The sequence below is a fragment of the Poromitra crassiceps genome (genome assembly GCF_964638095.1).
Source record: "Poromitra crassiceps genome assembly, chromosome: 12".
In the NCBI taxonomy this organism is placed as follows: Eukaryota; Metazoa; Chordata; class Actinopteri; order Beryciformes; family Melamphaidae; genus Poromitra; species Poromitra crassiceps.
The window spans coordinates 27,037,413-27,060,109 of record NC_139632.1 but is presented as its reverse complement, the minus strand read 5'-3'; the positions used below and the strand labels follow the sequence as shown (position 1 = coordinate 27,060,109).

At 41.7% G+C, this 22,697-nt stretch overlaps 1 protein-coding gene across 2 annotated transcripts; it reads left to right on the top strand.

Annotated features, from left to right (window-relative positions):
• Nucleotides 1–4,420: 4,420 nt before the first annotated feature.
• prkacba (protein kinase, cAMP-dependent, catalytic, beta a) lies at nucleotides 4,421–22,607 on the top strand. 2 transcript variants are annotated; one of them, XM_083648034.1, is made up of 10 exons: nucleotides 4,421–4,711; nucleotides 9,699–9,760; nucleotides 10,221–10,349; nucleotides 11,176–11,274; nucleotides 11,966–12,048; nucleotides 15,220–15,346; nucleotides 17,627–17,722; nucleotides 18,118–18,240; nucleotides 18,476–18,640; nucleotides 19,199–22,607. In XM_083648034.1, exons 1-10 carry the CDS (start codon nucleotides 4,666–4,668, stop codon nucleotides 19,322–19,324), a joined length of 1,056 nt encoding a protein of 351 aa, XP_083504160.1. In that variant the 5' UTR covers nucleotides 4,421–4,665; the 3' UTR covers nucleotides 19,325–22,607. The 2 variants fall into 2 exon arrangements, with proteins under 2 accessions (XP_083504160.1, XP_083504159.1); XM_083648033.1 differs by lacking the exon at nucleotides 4,421–4,711 and adding an exon at nucleotides 6,488–6,636.
• Nucleotides 22,608–22,697: the final 90 nt, after the last annotated feature.

Sequence of the window (22,697 nt, the reverse complement as noted above, 5' to 3'; positions counted from 1 at the left end):
CACTCACTCACTCACTCACTCACTCACTCACTCACAGACAGATTTTGCAATCTTATAATTCTCATTCTGATACCCGTTGGAGCACACAATCACTGGCCATTTAGTCAGGCCTCGCTCACAGAGTTGGCATGCAGGCTCTTCTCTCTCCCCCCAGATTGTTTTCATAGTCCACTTCCATGGCTGATTCCAACTCCGCTCAGCTGTGCTCCTCCACTTAACTGAGCTCCATCATTAGCTAACGAATGGAGCTCTCAATGGTGCTGAACCTGTGTTGACTGATTTTGGCCACTAATTAGACATTTTTGCCCATTTAGTCAGCCCTATAGTAATTACCTAATTCAAAAATCTGGTTAGGTCACCCACAAGGGTGCTCTTTAGTCTTTACACTTCCTGAAAGATTGAGTGCGATTACATGTAAAATGGCATAGCTGTGCCTGTGGCCGAACATAATTTGCTCACTCACTCACTCACTCACTCACTCACTCACTCACTCACTCACTCACGCACTCACACACAGACACTTTGCATTCTTATTATAGGATTTAGATAAAGTAGAAGCCCAGCCCGGCTTCATTCACCTCCACAAACAAATAGGCCTAAGCGAAGCCTGACTGCAATCATGATTTTCTCTGGCATCAAGGATGCCAGAGAAAATCAACAACAAAACCTTGCTTCTATTTCAGAGTGCCCCCCCCCCCCCCTCCCCCACATGTATAACTGCAATGCTGACTGCATCAGTGCATGCATGTCTGATAATGATCCTAAAACTTCAGGAGGCCAACTGTAGCCTGAATAAAGTCACAGATTAGTCATATCATATCACCCTTGATAGCCTTATCTCTTATCTGGGATATGTCCAGGAAGTGGGATGCCATCCAGAAACCTCATGTCACGCTGTTATGATTATGTAATCCATCTGCCATGCTGGGAATGGTCATCTCCAGATGGGCTGCTATATCATAGTGTGTGGTCTGTTAAGTAATGGCACGGTAGCCTACAAACGGGTCATCCTAAATCAAATAAAAAATACAATGTTTGCAAATACCACATCCTCCATGCAGATACAGTATAGTAACCAGGTTCAGGTCACTATTGGAAAGGATCTAGTCTGCGATCTTGAAAGAACTAGAACTGAGCAGGAAAGCCTGGCAGGCAAGAGAGATCTCTGAAGGATCCTTACAAAACTACCCTGAGCTAAGAAGCTATGCTACTAGAGCAGCAAGGGGAACTGTCACAGAAAAGCATCCAATGGTATCTTCCAGATCACTGGAAGGGTAGGCCATCCCCTTTTAGAAATGTATTTTAGGATTAACGCGCTTGGTTTCACAAATCCTGCATGTAATTCATGGGAATGGCACTTTCAGGAAATTGGTTGCGCTTCTAAATTTGATGACACAAAGCCGGCCTGATTGATATAATTTTGCGGCTAGCGAACAGTAGCTAACATTAGGTCGCTAGCCACTTATATAGCCCATACTATATAGCTAGGTCAGGTGGAAGGATGACAGACAGGGGAAGAATCTGGCAATGTGTTAGCAACAATCACAGCTAAGGCTAACGTTACTGCAACGTTAACCTGCCGATCAAACACCAAGGTAACGCTAAGGGTCTAGTACAAAATGAACAAAGCAAACAACAAATTCGTGAATGAGAGTCTATCTAATAATTCAAAGAAAACAGAAAGACACTGCATGCTGCTAGCTTAGCCAAGCTAACTAGCTAGGATGGAGAGGCGAGAGCAAAGTAGCCCAGTTAACTTACCTTACAGTATTTCCAGCACTGCCCCGGTGCAGTGCTTGCTTGTCTGCGCCCGAACGACACAAATCCTAAACTCCGATATTATGACAGACGCTTAGGAAGGTATTGGGTGCCCATTCCAAGCAGTATGTTCAATACTGTTTCATTGTTTTAACGGCGTTATAGCGACAGCTGACGTTGGCTCATTTACAGAGTACAGACAGAAAATCAGTATCTTGTAGTCGTATGCTATCCGGATCAAACCATTCAGTCCACGGGGGGCGGAGTGAAGTGCTGAAGTTTGCATTCTCATCAGTCTTATACAACCCGTGGCGTTTTTTAACCTTCGGGCTTACATTTTATGACAGCACATACTTTCAACTTTCGCTATTTCTTAGAGCAAAATACATTTTCCCACATTTATATTTGTACACCTATAGGCCAGCATTTAGGTTTCAGTGCTGCTCTTCACAACACGCTGATACAAACACAGGGACTACCTAGCAACTGTGTCGCTGACCATGGTGCTAGAAACCAGCCCAACCTGCCACACACTTCTTATTACCTGCTTTATCAGACACTACTATACACACAGATGTTAATTTGTTTTATATTTGGACAAAGCCTCTCTCACACTTTTTGAAGTATTTATCTTTCATCTGTTCTTTTTTCAAACAGGTTTATGGGCTAATTTGGATTATTCTTATTTATATTCTTATTGTTGATGGTGGTGTTTTGCATTGAAATAAATACCAAAATTAATAAGAATGGTTTTCATTCTGTGAGACTAGGAGCAAGAGGATGCTTTTGTTTACATCTTTTTTCTTTCTTTCTTTCTTTCTTGTACCTAGGTCTATCTATTATGTAGCCTATTTATTTCAACACTATAAGTGTACGCATTCATTTCGTCAACACAACCATCTCACATATTTATACATTTGCATAGATTAACAGGGATTTAGAATGTAATAACTCAATTAAACAGAGTAGGCTATGGAATGTAATGCAAAATATTGATCCAAGGAGAGTTGGCATGACAGTTTGTAAGAGTAAATTCTGGTTTTAGTCGTATGTTATGAAAACAATCACTTCATTATGTAATAACACCCACATGTTTTTTTAATAATCTGCCACATTTTGTAATACACAGCTTGAACACAATATGTAATAAATGTCCCCACATGTTATAGGCTAATACATTATTATTAGTATTGTATTACAACATGCGTTGCACCTTTTTATTATGGTTATTTTTGTAATAACCACTGCAATTGGCTATGTAATAATTCATTACAAAATGTGGTAAATATGCATTTTCCCGCATTTTGTAGGCTAATAAACAGCAATAGGCTGTCATTTATTGCATTCAGATTGTTTATTACAAAATGCGGCAGATTATTACAAGGTTGTTATTACATGAGGTCTGCATCAGAGGTGGGTGGGGGGGGGTAGTCCATCGACAGCTATGGGGTCTCTGAGCGTCACCGCCACCTAATGGGCAATTCGTAACAATGACCTTTATGCATCCTACTACAGCAATGTAGGTGAGATAGGGAGCCCAGGCATCAGTCCTTGTTAAATTAATGTGACACTTCATTGATCCCTGCAGGGGTCAGCAGCACAACACACCTGGAGCTGATGGATACAGTGAATTGCTCAAATACACCATATGGGAGATTTTGCTGACATGGGACTTGAACCTGGGTTGATGGGTTGAAGGACAGTCTTGTGAAGCAGAATGCCACCCTGTGGCCTTATTGCAGAAGAATGCACAACTTGCTAAATCACAGGGATCAAACGGTGGAAGCAAGGTCAGGCTCATATGGAGGACCCTGTGCATGTCCTGAACAAAATAATCCCTTTGTCATGTCAGCTATTGTTCCAAATATGGATTCTTTGTAAAAAATGTTTTACAACAGATTAATTTGGCAGCCTGCTCCTGCTTCTGCTCAGTCAGGGCTACTTGCTGAGGTGCGGTCCTTCGTGAAGTCATTGCTTTTGTTGTGTTCATGGACTGTCGGAATTTGGGAATGTTATAATCTCCAATCTCCATTATGAACGTTATGAACATAGCTACATAACCTATACTGAATAAGTTAATAACAGTAATATATAGGCTACAGTCAATGTGAATAACCTAATAAAGTTGTAGATAGGCTACGACCATGGAAGTTATATTACGCTATGACTTGACTTGGAAATTTTCTACGAGTTGCTGAGATGTGACATTTAGGGGGCATGGCATAAAGACAAACATAGATAGATGAAAGCTTTGCCAACAATTGATGGTAAAACATTTTTTTTCATTAAGTTAATTATTGCAACAACTTTGGGGAAATAACTTGTTTAAAGTATGTTGTGTCTGATGTGAAGTAAGTACAAACCCTCACCTGTCACTGCATAAATAAAAAGTCAGTGCAGCTTGATGTGTAGATAGAATAGTAGGCTATTAGAAGCCATCAAACAGCTACTTTCAGGGGATGTCTCGTTATTGTTTCCGTCCAAATAGACTTGGATGTGTGACAAGTATGATTTACGTAGTAAGTAGAGTATTTACGACTACCAGTCTCAAATCAAAGAGTTTACGAGGAGCGCATGAAGGCAGCATTTCAGCCAAGTCGTTCCTACGGGTATTCCCATATGACGTGAACGCAGCACAGAACGACAGGGACAGGGACAGGCAGGCGAAAAGTCTGGATAATGTTGTCATTCCAGCGGAGGCTGATTTGAACGACAAGGAGAGGAGAACTGTCGACAGGGGGGGTTAGCAGAGCACGTCGAGGTTCTGTTCACAACAAGACATTGATGTTGTTGTTAGCCAACCAGCTAACACAAGCTGAAATTTGTTAGCTAGCTACAGAGGACCCTGTTAATCTCCACCATCATCGCTCCTAGCCAGCTGTGTGTGTATCGCCCTGTCTTCCTACGATGGGAAACGCAGCGACTGCCAAGAAAGGCAACGAGCAAGAAAGCGGTGAGCACCTGCAAATCATCTAGCTGGCGAGTTAGCTAGCGATTTTACAACACTAGCGTTAGCTTACTAAACATAGTGGAGAGCAGCCTTTAGCTGTTGTTAGCCAACGTTAGCTGGAACATAGGCTGCAGAGAACCATGTTTGGTATGGCAGCTCGCACGGTGCTAGCTCACTAGCGACGGATTGTCGATGCTTAGCCAACTTGGAAAGATTAACGTTACTGACATTACTAAATGTATGTGACATCAGTAAAGACAAGTGACAGAGTGGGCTGTGTCGTCTGTTTCTCAGCAGTACATTCAAAGAGAGCTCCATTGTTCAAATGAAATGAAATGATGTATAGTTACGTTAAATATGTTAAAGCTTGTTAGAGGTTAAGTTAGCAAGGTACATCGCTCGTGTTTGCTTGCTTGCTATGCAAAGAGGTCGCTGGCTCCAGCCAGATAACATCAGCAAACATGGGGTTCTACTAGCTGCAGTGGAAGGCCTGGTCATTGCTAACAACAGGTACTTGATAACGACAGACAGCCAAGTTGGCTAGAAGGCTGCTTTTGATGTGGCTAAACCAGGATTATTGTAGTACAACGCTTTCAATATTGCTTAAATGCTTCATATTCAAAACAAGGGCTGCAATATAGCTTAGCTAGCTTTCTGGAAAAAAAAACTATTTTCAAGTGAGCTGTCAACAAGTTTACTGTGAATCAAAATGTCATGCCTAGATCATGGTTTTCTTCCATTCACATTAGCCTCTTGTGTTGTAGTTGTGTTGATGCTAAATAGTACATCAAGGAATGGTAGCTCCCCTCCTAGTTAAATAGTGCACCTGTTGAAAAGCAAGCTTGCAATTCAAATTGCTCAGTCCCTTGAAAGCAGTAGACAGAGGTCACTCTGTTATTTTTTTGTCTGCATTTGCCAGTAATGCCCAAGTTAATCCACTAAAGGTGACATGCTTAGTAGTCTATCTGGAGAGGACTGATCTTGACCTGTTTTCTGATTGGCAGTTGTCCGTATAGACACACAGACCTGTGACACCAGCCACCTGTAGCTTTTACAGGGAGGGGCTGAGGGTTGTCTACAGTAACACCAACTGCAATGCAAACAGTAAGCTAATCCAAACACTTTAAGGTGGCATTGGATGACAGAGGACAGATTCCAACTCACTGTGCTCAATTCAAATTTTTGTCATTTACATTTTAGGCATTTATCAGACACTCTTATCCAGAGTGACCTACACTAAACAACAGAATACACAACAATCAAATAAACCTAACTTCCTAGATTGCCAGCGTTCAAAGCATGTAAGGGTCAGTTGATAAGGGTGACTTTAAGCACAGTGGGAAGTTCTCTGAAGAACTGCATTGTTAAGCTTTTACCACCAGAGAGCATGATCACCTGAAGATAACTTGTCTGCAGGCTAGTTAGTGTGGGTGTTACAGGGCCTGCCATTTCCTCATCAGTACCCTGTTTATTTTATGCGCCCTAGCTGTGGTGTTTTGACATTAGACACACAGTCCCTTAATGTGCTTCGCTTGTTTTGCGTGCTCAAAGCTAATTTGTGCATGGTAAAGCTACAGATGCAGTCGACTGACACAGCATAGTGAGAGTAAAGTAGACATGCAGTTGGCCACTCAAACTGAAGCACAATACTTGAACAGGAAGCTCAACTGTGTGTGGTTAGCCAAGCATTGCAGTGAGTGTACTCCGCTGCATACCGGAAGCTTATATCCTTCCATAGCCTTCAGTCAGAAAACTGCCATTTGTGTGTAAACGGCAGGGAATTGAACTCAAAATGGCTCAAGGAAACAAACTGGATGATTTGGCTAGTCGGCTGTTCAGCAGATATCGCAAAGGCAACCAAGAGCCGAAAGGACAAGAGTGCGAGGTGCCTCATGTCTCTGAATTCACCATCATTTGGGATAATTTGAGTAAGTGTAGTGTTGCTGTTGCTGTTGCTGTTGCTTTCACATTTAGCAGGTGTCAGCTACCCTCTGGAGCTGGATGTATTTTTTTACTACAATTCGTTTAGGGTTTGTCGTTTTCTGTTTGTGGACAAATTGTGTTTAATACAGTAGTTTCCAAAAAGCTTTCGAAATAACTTGATTTCATTTGGCCTCATTTGCTTCATCGGGTCTTTAAACTGCAAGAGGCAAGCCTGCTTTCACCGCCCTTCTTGTTTTTAGAAAAATGCCATTGAGTCTGATGTTGCTGCACTAATTATGGATCAACCAGAGAGATCCATATCTATGTAGCTTAGACATAGCTAGTGATCTTTGTCATTATCTACTGCAATAATTGTAAAACAACCGCTTTTTGGTGCGTCAGTTGTTCACCTCATCTTAATATCTATGTCCTGTGACTCCTGTCATTTTCTATGTACTATCTTCCAAATATGAAATCTGTTTTCTTTGTTAAAATGTCTTTTCAATCACTGTTGTTTTTTGCTTCTTTGTCTCAGATGTTTTAGTTTTCAACAATATTTTGGGCATCCGGGTAGTGCAGCGCAGCGGTAGATAGATTCCCTGCCTACCAACACGAGGGTCGCAGGTTCGAGCCCCCGCGTTACCTCTGGCTTGGTCGGGCGTCCATATAGGAAGTCGGATTAAGGGTGCACTAGCGCCTCCTCTGGTTGGTCTGGGCACCTGTTCGGGGGGAAGGGGACCTGGGGGGAATTGCGTGATCCTTCCACACTGACTACTTCCTGTCGGTGAAACTCCTCACTGTCAGGTGAAAAGAAGCGGCTGGAGACTGCACATGTATTAGAGGAAGCATGTGCTAGTCTACAACTCTCCCCAGATCAGCAGAGGGGGTGATGCAATGACCGGGACAGCGGGGGGAATTGGCCAAGTACAGTTCGGGGGAAATGGGGGAAAATCTGAAAAAATTTCATTAAGTAAAGAAAGAAAAAGTTTTAACAATATTTTATTGTATAAATATGTAAAGCCACCTTTTAACACTGGTAGGCTTACATTTTAAAGACTACATGCAGAACTGACAAAAATGTCCACTTGTTGTGTAGCCTAACTGTAAAGAAGTAAAATATTAGTCTAAATTAAATTGTCTAATGATGATAGCAATAGTTTCCTGGATTATTGTCTGTAGACTTTTTTTTAAATGGGCATAGGAACTTTAGAAATAAATATACACAGTTGTTCTTGCAAACTAAAATGATCTTATTGTTCAAATCCAGAATAATTTGGCCAGGCTTTTATTTCAGTCAAGTGGTAGAGCTGCCTTGTGTTGTCTTCTCAATGTCATTTTGTTGTGTGTTACATTTAATCCACTTGACTCTCTAATGTTCTTGTTTGTAGCACTTCATAAACGTTTCTTCTTCCCTCTCTTTCTCTTCTCCATCATTTCCATCCATGTGGGTGAATGTTCCTGCAAACCCTTGGTGAACTGTAGAGACTTTTGGTATGCTCATTTCTCCATAAGCTGTCCAAAGTCACAGAGAGAGAACGTTATGTTTACTTCAAATTAGGGCTGCACAATTAATCGAATATTAATCATGATCAAGATTTTGGCTTCCCAGAAGTTTCCACAATCATGAAAACAAGAAAATCAAGATAAAATGTGCCGCATTCCGTTTAGCAATATTGATCTCCTTTTGTCTTGTGTTGTAAAATCCAGAGCACCCCTTCTCCTCGCAGTGGTGCGCTCCGCCCCCCTCCAAAGCCCAAACACGCTGTGGTGCGTGTAGTTTCAGCTCACGTCAAGCCTTCCTTGGTCGAAGTTGACAGTTCAAACTAAGAAATCAAGTTTTATTTTATTTTTTAAGTTCAATAAATCAATTATGTCCCCAAAGTCAAAGAGTAATCGTGTTAAATAATCGTGATCTCAATATTGATCAATAATCGTGATTATCATTTTGACCATAATCGTGCAGCCCTACTTCAAATGATCCTACAGTTTAGGTCTACCAAATGTTCAAAACGTTATCACAATTTAGAATAATTGGGCTGTTTGTCAACATATAGCCTGCTAGCTTCCACACATACAGCGGTGCTCCATTGCTAGGTATTCATTAGTCTCGCTTGCCAGACTTCCCTCCCTTCCAGGAGAGAAGTCTGGCTGCATGGAAACAGGCTGCTGGTATAAGCTCTGCCATTGGTGGCGACCATTTCAGTCGCCAGCGGAAGAAAATCCCTTCTGCGCCCTGTAAGCTCTGCCATTGGCTGTGACCCGCTCTGACTGACTGGCGCGACCATATATGGATTTTTTTCCCGCTCGCTCAGTGACAAATCTGTCCATCTCAAATGCATCTGCCGCTGTGCAAAGTGTGCGTGTCGAATCTGTCGATCTCAAATGCACTGCGCCGCTGTGAAACATCAACAATGCTAGCTTGTTGCTATACGCTGAAAACGATTGGATCCCCCGTTGTAGGGAGAGAGCCTGGTAAGCATTTTCCCCCCAGCAAGTCCAGAGTGGAGATCTGCGCTGGCAGACTCCTCTCCTGGAAGGGAGGGAAGTCTGGCAAGCGAGACTACTAGGTATTCATATAAACCAACTTGGTCTGAACCCCTGCATGCCTCTGTGACTATGGACAGCTCGTGTCTGCTGTGACTTTCAGAATGCACTGTCGTGTCTTTCTAAATGCCTGCCCTGCACTGTAGACTCAGTTCTGTTCTGCCTTTTGCCCTTCCTGTCTGCCTATGTGTCATTGCCGTTGCCCTCCACCTCCCCTACTACTTCAGAAAGGGATGCAGAACAGCTTCTCTTTGAATTGGCCACTTCTGTAAAGTGTACGAGAGCTCTTTGCATCTCTTTTATTAATTAAACTTGCCTTTAGGTGTTTGGTTTTGGATTTTGTGATGGACTTTTCCCCCCTTTTCTGTCAAGTACACTACTGCCTCCCCACTTGACAGTAGCCTGACCTATAAATGCATTTGTTTGGCTCGTGTACCGAATCCCTTCCCTGAACATGTGAACTGGCCTTTGTTTCTGTACCAAAATGCTAATTGTTGTCTATCCTTTTTATTCCATTTTGTAGTGAAAGAGTTCCTAGCCAAAGCCAAAGAAGATTTCCTTAAAAAATGGGAGTGTCCACCACAGGTAAAGAGTTAATTTAAATCAAGTTGTTGTCTGAACAGTTTGCAAGAGTGAAGTCACGAGTTTCATTTCCTTAACACGCAGGGCTTTGATGTGTGGAACAAAATTATTAATCATGTCAGTTGTGTGATAGGGATCTGTCTAAATGATTAGACATGTCAGTTGTGCGATAGGAGCTAGCCACTTCCTTCCCTGTGCAAAATGGCTCTTGTCGATTTAGGGGCTAGAAGTTGATTGCGCAATTGCACTGTTTCCATAACAAGCAAAAAGAACATCATCATCAACTAGGCATAGCAGGCTATGTGTTTTCATTGTGAGTTACTGTATGTGTTACTTGGACAAAATGTTATACTGATTCCAATGGTGAGCATGGTCTGCACATAGGCCAAACTAACTGACACAATTGAGACATCCACTCTTAACATTTTGCTGTCTCACTCTCACTGATCATGTGTTTCCTCAGAGCACAACTGGCCTGGACGACTTTGATAGGTTCAAGACTCTGGGCACCGGCTCGTTCGGGCGAGTTATGCTGGTCAAGCATAAAGGAAGCAACCAGTTCTACGCCATGAAGATCTTGGACAAACAGAAAGTGGGTGATGGTTTGGAAACAAATGGCTTAAGCCGTGTCTTAAGAAGCGGTGCAGAATAGCCTACGCTATAGTGTGTCATAGGCAACCTCTTGCATGGTGCACAAATGCTGGAGCTAAATGTTTTGCGTCTCACAAAAGGAAATGGAAAGTTTCCTCTCATGTAGCCTACTGTCAGACGTGGTGTCAATTTGCAAACCTCAAACGCACTTCGCATGAGGCTTTCACAGTCTGTAATAAATACTCATGTGAAAGTCGTAGTGGGTTAGCCCCTAACCCAATAAAGTTCATTTTGCATGTTGAATCATGCTGTCCCCTCATTACCTCAGATTTTATTAATAATAATAATACATTCAACTTTTATAGCGCTTTTCTAGATATTCAAAGTCACTTTACACACAGAATAAAATAATTTAATAAGTACATTTGTAGTGGAAACAACATAAATAGAATATAAATAATGGGGTTAGCAGGTGAATTTTGACCTCTTAGTTTTTTAAGAACTAGACTGATCTGAATTTCACACACATCTCTGTCTCTCTCTCACACACACACACACACACACACACACACACACACACACACACACACACACACACACACACACACACACACACACACACAGACACAGAGTATGCTGACTGTTATCAGTCCATCACAGATGTCTCAAGCACGCAACACTTTCAGATGTCACACAACCGTTTTAAAACGCCCTTTAGGTCCTGATGTCTTTGCGTTTCTAAATTCATAGCACACACACACACATCAAGGATTGATCATGCACAATATGCCCTGATGATCAGTGTTGACTTTGCCTTGTTTTGCCAGGTGGTGAAGCTGAAGCAGATAGAACACACACTAAATGAAAAGAGAATACTACAGGCTGTCTCCTTCCCCTTCCTTGTCAGATTGGAATACTCCTTCAAGGTACATGCACACATCTGGCACCCAGTTGATTAAAGAGGGTGGCATTATTACCAGTGGCCATGTTTGTTTTACCAAGGGAACCTAGAGCAGGAAGCCATTCTTTCCCCTTTTGTCCTCCTGACACAGTGGCTGGTACAGCTCAAAATGAGCAGCTAACTAAATGTTTACAGTGAAGGAGGACCTCGACAGTAGACGCATTTAACACACAGCCTAAATGTACCAGCATTTAGGCTTACAGTAGCTGCTGGCTGCTGTTAAAAGCATTTAGGCTTACAGTAGCTGCTGGCTGCTGTTAAAAGCATTTAGGCTTTACAGTAGCTGCTGGCTGCTGTTAAAAGCATTTAGGCTTTACAGTAGCTGCTGGCTGCTGTTAAAAGCATTTAGGCTTACAGTAGCTGCTGGCTGCTGTTAAAAGCATTTAGGCTTACAGTAGCTGCTGGCTGCTGTTAAAAGCATTTAGGCTTACAGTAGCTGCTGGCTGCTGTTAAAACCATTTAGGCTTACAGTAGCTGCTGGCTGCTGTTAAAACCATTTAGGCTTACAGTAGCTGCTGGCTGCTGTTAAAACCATTTAGGCTTACAGTAGCTGCTGGCTGCTGTTAAAAGCATTTTGGCTTACAGTAGCTGCTGGCTGCTGTTAAAAGCAGTTCGCACATGTTCAGTGAGTCATGATCACTGTCTTGCTTTAACAGGACAACTCAAACCTCTACATGGTGATGGAATATGTTCCCGGTGGAGAGATGTTCTCGCACCTCAGACGCATTGGGAGGTTCAGGTAATGGTCTACATGCACAAAAGTTTCTTTTGTTTTTATCTACTTTTGATGCTATCATCAACTACTGGATCTCTCTCACTAGGGTGTTAATTGTTTTAAAGTTTTAAAATGTCTTATATTAAATTCTCCAACCTCATGGATTAAATGCAGGTTTCCTATGCACAATCTGGAAAAGCATGGAAAATTTGTTTGATTATTTACAGCTTTGAATAGTTTACAAATTCCTGGAAAGCTATATAAACATATTGTTCTAATATCAGTTTGCATGTAAACCCATTATCTTTCAACATATCTTTAAATCCTGTCAAGAAATGAAGCCGTTGAAAAGTCATGGACTTTTGAAATTGAAATTATAGTGGAACACTGTAAAAGCTGCTAAGTTAAAACTGTTTTTAACAGACATTGAAGTTGTATATATAGGTTCTGTCAGTGCTGTGGTCTAGTCTCAAATAGTGACCATATTCTCAGTTTATCTAGGATCCACACACACACTGATGAGTGTGTTGGGTGGGGCATTACTGTACTAAACAGTCTATTTTCAAGTTGATGCTGACATGGGTGATTAAGTGACTGAGATGATTTTTCAGAACATAATTTGAGTGCAGTTGAACTACTTTCAAAGTAGTGTTAGTTTGACACACACTACTTTTGTTTAGTTTAGTGGTACAGTATAGTGTTGGTTTGTTTCATTGTGTTTTCTTTGTAAATAAATTCTACTTGACAAGCTGCACATATGATGAACAGTATTATAGAATCATACTTCTTTCTTTGTATACAATAGAATCCCCCCAGCATCCCCTTCCCTGCTCATAGATCAGAGTTAATTTAACACTTTTAGAGTGTTTTGAACATCCACCCCAAAGCCATACAACAGCTCTACAAGTGAACGAACAACACCCCTATCTACACCCGTCAACTCAAAATAGCCTAGTTGTCACTGAAAACACTGGACAATCCGCTTGACATATGTTCTCTATGCAGAGTGGACAGTGTGTCTTTTCTGAAGTTGAAAATCACCATCCAGGTCAAACATCAGAGAACTTGAACATGAAAGTAACAGAACAGTATCTCCATTTTTACCTGCTCTTGATGCCCTAACAATTTCTCATAAGCCCAGATGTAGCTTTCATGGGCACTGACAGTGAGCGGTACATGAATCATGATCTGTTCATCTATTGATCAATACCTTATGTATTCCGGGTCCTTCGATTTTTCTGCCTGAGAGGCCAACCACTTGCCTGACCTTATATGCAATAGAGGACACTTTGTTTCTGATAGAGGTAACTAAAGAGAGCAATATAGATATACAGTATAGACAGAGAGGAAGATCTTTCTGATAGAGATAACTGGAGAGAGCAATATAGATACAGTATATAGACAGAGAGGAAGATGTTTCTGATAGAGATAACTAGAGAGAGCAATATAGATATATAGACAGAGAGGAAGATGGAGAGCAAGGTAAGTTATTTGGAGATAGATTCCTGTTTGAAAGAAGGCTGGTCGGTCCTGAGGCTTCCAGGGACTCCTGGCTTTCACCACACCACCTCATAATTCTTCAAGCTGAAGAACTTTTCTCTCCTAGGACTAAGTTCTCTTCTTTTTCCCTTCATTTCTGTAGCAGGGGTTGTTTTTTTACGGTTTGGGGTTGCTAGCCCCAAGCCCAACCTTCCACCATTTCTGGCTTCTGGTGAGTTTTGGAGTTGACTTGTTAGTCCCCTCTCCTAGCCTATTGTCTTCCAGGTAACAGGTTACAGTCTCATACCACATGAGAGCAGACAGACCTATCAGGGTTGTGTGCAAGCTGTCTCAGCACGTCAAGCTCAGCCAACTCCTGCTACTGTGTAATGAAAGCTGCACCCGGTACATGTAGTGGACCTAGTGCAAGCATTTCATACCAGCAGCACCAGACAGACACCAGCAGCACAAGTCATGAGACAGATACCAGCAACACCAGACAGTTAGAGATAGATTATGCTGTGATAAATGACAGCAGCGTTATCGAGCAAAATCATTAAAAGGATATGTTGCGTATCACAGCTCATTGCTAAAGGGGCATGTTGTATATCTCAGAAGGTATTATGGAATTTCCCTGCTTATCAGTCAGACTAAACCACTGGTTTCAATGATGTTGAAATTGTTGTGCTTTCTTGGTGAGCTACTTTATTAGGGAGAATTCAACTCAATCATGCAGGCTTCTTCTCCACTTGGCGTTTGTTTCTTCTGATGCAGTTTGTGTTAAATGTCATGTGACTGGCATCAATGTGCTTTGTGTATAATTTTTAAACATCAATATATATCATTATGAAATAAATTGTACGTTGGTACATTGGACCCGGACTGCTGCAGCACCCGAAACGGGATGGCCAAGAAATGTCTCAGGGGCTGACTGACTGACTGGCTGACTGACTGACTGACTGACTGACTGGCTGACTGACATTGTTGAAACACATGCGTGAGTCAGTCAGACAGACAGTCAGTCAGTCAGACAGACAGTCAGTGAGACAGACAGGCAGTCACTCAGACAGACAGTCAGACAGACAGTCAGTCAGACAGACAGTCAGTCAGTCAGTCAGACAGACAGTCAGTCAGACAGACAGGCAGTCAGTCAGACAGACAGACAGACATGGCAGTCACTCAGACAGACAGAGAGTCAGTCAGTCCCTGAGACATTTCTTGGCCGGCCCATTCCGGCTCCGGCAAAAATGAGACCAGGGTGAAAACATTTGGTATCCTCTATCTCACCCCAGTCATGTTGTGAGAGCAAGGGTTTCTTCAAATAAAGAACACATTTCCCATGAACCCTGCTGTTTCCTGTCACAAAGAGGATGTTGCTACATGCCCCGCCCCCCCTGGAGTTGCTCCACATGCATTTGTTTTCTCTTTGGATTTTCTTTCATTCGTTCCACCATCTGCCATTGCAAGAAACTGAGAGATTTCGCTCGTTTGTGTTAATTAATGTGGTAATGATTTATTTAAAGATGTTACACATAGCATCTTTTTTATGCTTTACTAATTCTCAAATTTAACTTGAAATCAAAATGTGAAACCTGCACACCCACATGTAATGCAGTGCAATGACTAATCTTTTGCTATGCCTTGTTCCTAATGTAGAGAGCTGTCTTCATGTATTAGGCCTATGTCTGACTATCTGTTTACTCCTCCCTCTTTCAGTGAACACCATGCACGATTTTATGCAGCTCAGATAGTGCTCACCTTTGAGTACCTCCACTCACTAGACCTCATCTACAGAGACCTGAAGCCTGAGAACCTGCTCATAGATCAACATGGGTATATCCAGGTACATTACATTGTCATTTAATTTGAATGTACTCTTTGAAAAGCCTGCTCTTCAACATAATATGGTCTTTCATCTACACAATCACTCATGTAAATCAAAAATATTTTAATACTTGAAATGAGATCATCCCCTCATCATATTTATTGTCTCCTGGCGTCTCACACAAGACACAGAGAGGACCGCGGAGTGGACCGGAGCTGGATTGACTGACATGGGCCCCGAAATGAAAAGGGCCATTTTTCTGTTGAGCTCCGCTCCACTCGGCGTCATGAGGGTGACCATCTGTTCTCAGCGCTCTGAAAGTGCTTGAAAAGTGGTGCAAGTTTACTGTTAAAAAGCTGTACAAACCCTGCTTACAATAAGACAGTTTCTTAATTCTTAAAGGTGGAGTGCATAACTTTTGCAGTGTAGAAGCTTTGTCTCCCCCTTCTGGCAGTGAAGGAACGTGGGCTGCATTCATGTGGCGTTGGGAAAACAAACGAGCCCCCCCCACTGCCTCCTTTACTCTTTGTTGTCACGCAAAAACTGGAAACAGCTCTCAATGTGTTATAAAAGAGCAATAAAAGACAACACATGAAGCAAAGTACCAATGGCACAAGGTAGCACCTACAAAACTTCAGGACAAAGGAGCTCTCGATTTCACCAATTTATTTGGCCATGTCACAACTAATGCCAACGTTTCGGCCTCTCTGCCTTCTTCCTCCATGCCCTGAAGAAGCCCGAGAGGCCGAAACGTTGGCATTAGTTGTGACATGGCCAAATAAATTGGTGAAATCGAGAGCTCCTTTGTCCTGAAGTTTTGTGAGTGCTACCTTGTGCCATTGGTACTTTGCTTCAAACTTGATGTTGGTTTAGCACCACCAAAAACCACCGGGAAGGCGCATCCTTTCAAGATCCAAAAGACAACACATCTTCTTTGTAGCATCCATATTGTTTCCACATTACCATTTAAAAGCTCATGAACACACCGTGGAAGAACGACTTCCCAACTCGGGAAATGGGACAATCCGAGCAGCACGTGAATGCAGCATTTGTCATTGGCTACTGCTACGCCATGCCTTACTCTGTCAGGGCTATAAAATAGTGGGAAATAGTGACTGGTTCCACTTCAGAATGTGATCCATTTGGAAGGTTTAGAAGAGCCACACGACTGAATTATTTACCCCCATTCAAGTTAGCAGAAGGCTAACCAGAAATTAGCTGGCTAGGCGCATGCTCCAGGCCAACGCGAGAATGTCCCCAGATGACAACAGATTGACAGACTGTAGAATACAGAGGGTGTTATCTGGTGGTGATAGGCTTAATCAGCATTGTGGGAACTTGTTTGGTAAAGGCTTGAATGTAACAGACTTTCATGTAAAAGTTACGCACTCCAGCTTTAAAGATCAGTAAAAAGTCATCTGTTTTCCCAGGATAAAAAAAAGTTATCTTTGTAAGCTATTAGTCGTGGCCATTGCCTAGATGAAGAAAGTGAATGAAAAACACTCCTCTCACTCAACAATTGCCAGCAGAAGCAAGCCACGGGGAGTCAGTGTGTGAAACTACAGTATTTGAATGTGAAGCCCTGTAGTGCTGAAAAAGGGCATCCCTGGCTGATTAAAGATCAATAAAATCAACTGACACTCAGTCTCTGCAAACAGTCATAGCTCAGAGAAGTTCAGTACATGTTAACAGTCATAGCTCAGAGACGTTCAGTACATGTTAACAGTCATAGCTCAGACACGTTCAGTACATGTTAACAGTCATAGCTCAGACACGTTCAGTACATGTTAACAGTCATAGCTCAGAGACGTTCAGTACATGTTAACAGTCATAGCTCAGACACGTTCAGTACATGTTAACAGTCATAGCTCAGAGACGTTCAGTACATGTTAACAGTCATAGCTCAGAGACGTTCAGTACATGTTAACAGTCATAGCTCAGACACGTTCAGTACATGTTAACAGTCATAGCTCAGACACGTTCAGTACATGTTAACAGTCATAGCTCAGAGACGTTCAGTACATGTTAACAGTCATAGCTCAGACACGTTCAGTACATGTTAACAGTCATAGCTCAGAGACGGTCAGTACATGTTAACAGTCATAGCTCAGACACGTTCAGTACATGTTAACAGTCATAGCTCAGAGACGGTCAGTACATGTTAACAGTCATAGCTCAGACACGTTCAGTACATGTTAACAGTCATAGCTCAGAGACGGTCAGTACATGTTAACAGTACATGTTAACTGCATCCTTACTTGGAATGCTTAGATTGTGTTGCTGTTGCTCTTGTTTCAGGTCACAGACTTTGGCTTTGCCAAAAGAGTAAAAGGCAGGACCTGGACATTGTGTGGAACCCCTGAGTACCTGGCTCCAGAGATCATCCTCAGCAAGGTGGGTGCTTCATATCTAACAGAGCCTGCCCTGTATACAGACTTGTTACTGTGTCTCAAGGTCTCATGTGCCCTTTGCATCCAAAGTTTTGCATGGTTAAATTCCCCATGAAATTAACTAAAATTATTTTACTTAGTGGAAAACATGGTGGCCTCATGCTACACTAGTAGGTATAAATATACTGTACATATAGATTTTTTTAAACAATTCAGCCGTCCCATCAAATACACCTGCCCTTCTCTCCCTGACTCATATTCTATTGGTTTAGACTTTTGCATGATCACTCACTGCATTATGTCGAGCCCAAACATCCTGTTGTAACAGGAAATCAAGGAAGTAAAGATCTAATTTTATGGGATTTTAATGGATTTCTTTCTGTTCCCAACTCTTTCCAGGGCTACAACAAAGCTGTGGACTGGTGGGCGCTTGGAGTCCTTATCTATGAGATGGCTGCTGGTTACCCTCCATTTTTTGCTGATCAGCCTATCCAGATCTACGAAAAGATTGTGTCTGGCAAGGTGCACAGAGATAGCCATGGGCGAACTCCTAAGACTTTTAATTACTTTTTCAATATTTAAATAGTCAGCCATTTCTACAGAGTTGAATTTAAATGATAAACACAATGACCAGGCTGACATTGTTTCTGCAAGGGTATTTTACGGCATACTTTTTTGTTTTCAGACTGATGGATTACATGCATTTATGTCATTCATGCTTAATAATCCAAAATTCCTTTCTTTTTCAATCCCGTAGGTACGATTCCCCTCTCACTTTAGCTCCGACCTGAAGGATCTGCTGAGGAACCTGCTCCAGGTAGACCTGACCAAAAGATTTGGCAACCTGAAGAATGGCGTGAATGACATCAAAAATCACAAGTGGTTCTCCACAACAGACTGGATTGCCATCTACGAGAGGAAGGTAGGTCTCGATTATTTATTGTTAAAGAGCGTACTAACTAGACGTATTTTGTTAGTTTCTGTTCAACCACCTGATGAGCATTTATTGTCATTTTTCAGAATTTAGTAATATGAAGTTTTGTTACAAAATTGTATTTGGCCAATTCCCCCTGCTGTCCTGTTCGTTGCTGTTCATTCCCGATCCTGGAAGAGTTGTAGAATAGCACATGCTTCCTCCGATACATGTGCAGTCGCCAGCCTCTTCTTTTCACCTGACGGCGAGGCAATTCACCGGCAGGACGTAATGCTTGGGAGGATCATGCTATTTCCCCCAATTTCCCCTCACCCTCAAACAGCCACCCCGACCAACCAGAGGAGGCGCTAGTGCAGTGACCAGGACTCATACCCCACCGGCTTCCCACCCGCAGACACAGCCAATTGTGTCTGCAGGAACATCTGACCAAGCCGGAAGTACCGCTACTGGGAATTGAACCCGGGTCTCCGCGGTGGTAGGCGAAAATAATCCTTGAAATATTGTTATATCATTTTTAATTTCCTCAATTTTCCTTGATATTCTCAGGTTGAAGCCCCCTTCACGCCAAAGTGCAGAGGACCAGGAGACACGAGCAACTTTGACGATTATGAAGAGGAGGACATTCGCGTCTCGCAAACAGAAAAGTGTGCAAAAGAGTTTGCTGATTTCTAGTGAGTGGGCACGGGCTCACACGCTTTGGAATACTTTTGCACTCTTTTGAAGGGTGAAGGTGGAAGGTGGAGCTGAGACCGTCACGTGTTCAAAACAATTGCCTGGTTCCTTCATTCCACAAGGCTGAATGAGGTCCTTCTTGCCATGATCCTTCTCGCGTGCAGTTAGCACTAACGTATACACAGGCACATTATGCAGACACCCCTCGTGCTGCAACACAAATACTAGACCACGTTCCCTTATCTCGTTTTCCTCTTATATTTTTCCTTCTTTTGTTTTCCATGTTTGCCACTTTATAGAATTCCCTCCTTCCTCTCCTGATTCCAATTCAAGTGATTATTCGCAAAGCAAGATGAAAAGTAATTATATGCCCGTTTTTACAGTGGCACAAAGAGTTGATTGATTGTATTAGCCGGTGTTGCACATTTTGTGATTTACCTTTCGGGGAAATAGAAGGGATTTTTTTCGTTCCAGTTCCTGCCAGTGAGTTCCGCCAGTTACTGTCTGTTACATGCCTGAGTGCGTTCTAGGATTCAAATCAAGTTTATTATTCATTTTAACATTTTAACATGAGCAATTATTCCACATTTTGCTGTCCTTAAGAAGTAGAACCTTGTCTATGTGCATATAGAAATATACATATATCAGACATAAGATTTTAAAACACTTGTGTGTGTTTTTAAAGCATGACCAAAACTTAAATGGCAGTCAGTGAAGGAAAGGGTACAGAGACACTGGATGACCTCTTGAATTTTCAGTGTGTCAGGCTAACACACTCTGTTAGCACTCGGGCATTCATTTCTTGAACAGAGGTTAGCACAGCGCGGCAGGCCTAATAATGAAGCGTAGACAAGTCAGTGCTGTATTAGTTTATCAATTGTAGCATTGTTTCCATATCTGTTCACGGGACATTTCCTTTTACCTCAGAGTAGGTATGGTATTCAAATGAAAAGAGGATATATTTTTCAGGTACAACTCTGGTAGATAGGAGACTGGTGTGCTGTAAATCATGTTGCGCCATACAGTAGGTCATCGTCTTTGGCACGTCCAAAATATATGAAGTGTATTGAAAGGTCAGTTTGTTATGTTTTTCCAGAGGGTACGTACAGTAGTTGTGGCTGTGAAGCAAGCGTTGGGTCACATGTTTTGCCCATTTGGGGTCATTTCTCAATTTATTTTTTTATGCTAAAAGCTCTTTAGCATAGCACTCAGATGACATTGTGTAACTGCCATTTTTGTTTTATTTCCATTTTTACTCCTGCATGTTTGTCTTTGTTACATTTGTACAAGTGTTAAACCAAGCTAATAGTGCCCCGAAAAAGTATTCGGCTCTGATTCCATCCCCTTTTATGTTTTTGTTTGTACATGAAATGGTCTCACATCCTGGTACTTTGCTGCATTAGATTGGCAGTCTTGATGTGTGAGTGACATATTCCTCTGCAGACTCCTCCCCCTTAGAAAGAAACTCAATGAAAAATTACACATCACCTATCACCTTTAAGTATTCATTCCTCCAGGTAACTAGTTTGTTGAAGCACCGACCTACAGCAGTTATAGCCCGTATTCTCCACCCACTTTGCACACTGTGATGGAGCAATATTTGCTCATTCTTCCTTGCAAAATTGCTCAGGCTACGTCAGGTCAGCTGGGGGAACGATAACGAACCGAAGTGTTGTGGTGCTGCCACAGGTTTTCAAAGGGAATAAGGTCAGGAAACCGACTGGGCTCTTGAAGAACATCCATTTTCTTCATTGTAAACCGCTCCTCTGTTGAGTTATTTGTCTTGTTGAAATACACATTTGTTCCCCAGTTTTCTTTTGTTTGTTTTGTGTCAGTGTAAGAGAGGTTTATAGCAAGGATTTTTCTGCACTGGGCGCTATTCATTTCCCCATCAGTTCTGACACGTTGCCAGTTGTTACTGCAAAAATGCAGTTCCTGCCTCTGCAAATTCTTCACCAGCGTGGCAGGTTGACATGGCGGTTAAAGAGGTCATCGTGTAACCAACATGTCACAGGTTCGATCCCCACAAATGCCAAGGTGTCCATTCTTGTTGAAGCCCTAATTGCTCCTGCTTTTCTGATACTTTGATTCCTGAGGGGGACGTTAGTCTCTTTCTGCAGGTCGGACACTCAGGGTTGTGAGGGGAATCCAATCTTTTTTAACCCAAGTTTGTCATGTTACACGTGCTTGAACAACAGTGCATTGTTGGATTTTTTTTCATTTACTTTCTTCTTTTTCTTCCTTATTTGACATGGTGCTCAAGGCTTTGTAGATGAGTCGAAAAAAATGCAATTTAATCTAGTTAAAAATTACTTCCGAATCTGAGACAACCAAATGTGAAGAAAGTTTGGGGACTGAATGCTTTTTTATGGTACTGTATGGATATTGGCAATGCCTGAATTTGAACTTGTAATGTCACGTTCTTTGTTTTGTTTTGTTTTTCTTCAAAGATTGAGCACATGACCTGACATGTAATTTGGCCCGTATATCAGTTCAAAAGGCACAACCTTTTCTTATGCTATTTTTTTATTTATATTTTAGAGATGTCTAAATTTACCTTTTAAATGTTTAAACTTGCATAGTTCTCGGTATGTATGAAGATTCCAAATGTTTTATTCACAAAGTGTTACAGACAGTGAAAATATTGGATTATTTATTTGTAAAACTTTTTTCCCCATTTACCCTTATAGAAATAAATATTCATATTTACCACAGTTAATAGACATTGATGCCTCTTATGCCTATTTAAGATCGTAACCCTTTTTTGGTTAATTTTTCACCTACAGTATAGGGAATTAAGCTCATGCTTTAATTGGTATCCAAATTTGTTTGGCCAGAGTTTGGTAATGAGGGTGAACAGAATGTAATGGTGGAGCCTTTGGAAGAATCCAAGATCGTTTTTTATTTGGACGTAGACTAGTCCATGCCCTCCCCTGGGAATTCAGCATGTTTCAATCCAAACAGCCTGTGTAAATCTTCCCAGAATATGTGCATTACCCCCCCATGTGTGTAATGTTTGTCAAAGTTATTTGATGTAAACGATGGCACTTTTTTCCTGAGCCACCTCACACTCCTTACTAAAGAAAATCAGTTTAATTTCAGAGTTCTTTAGAGTCACACATGCCAGTATGGGATACATAATATGAAATATGTCTATTTAGTTTGTTGGATATTTTGCACAATATCATTTAGAAGGCTGACACGTTTTCCCACCCATATTTACTTGTATTTGCAAGGGAAATATAACATACTTTGCTGTAGCAGATTTTATGTAACAAGGATATGTCACTGTAATAAATTAAATTCTTTGTATAAAAAAAGAATCGTTTGTATTTCATCTGAAGAAATATTGCTGTAGACAAATGTTATAGCA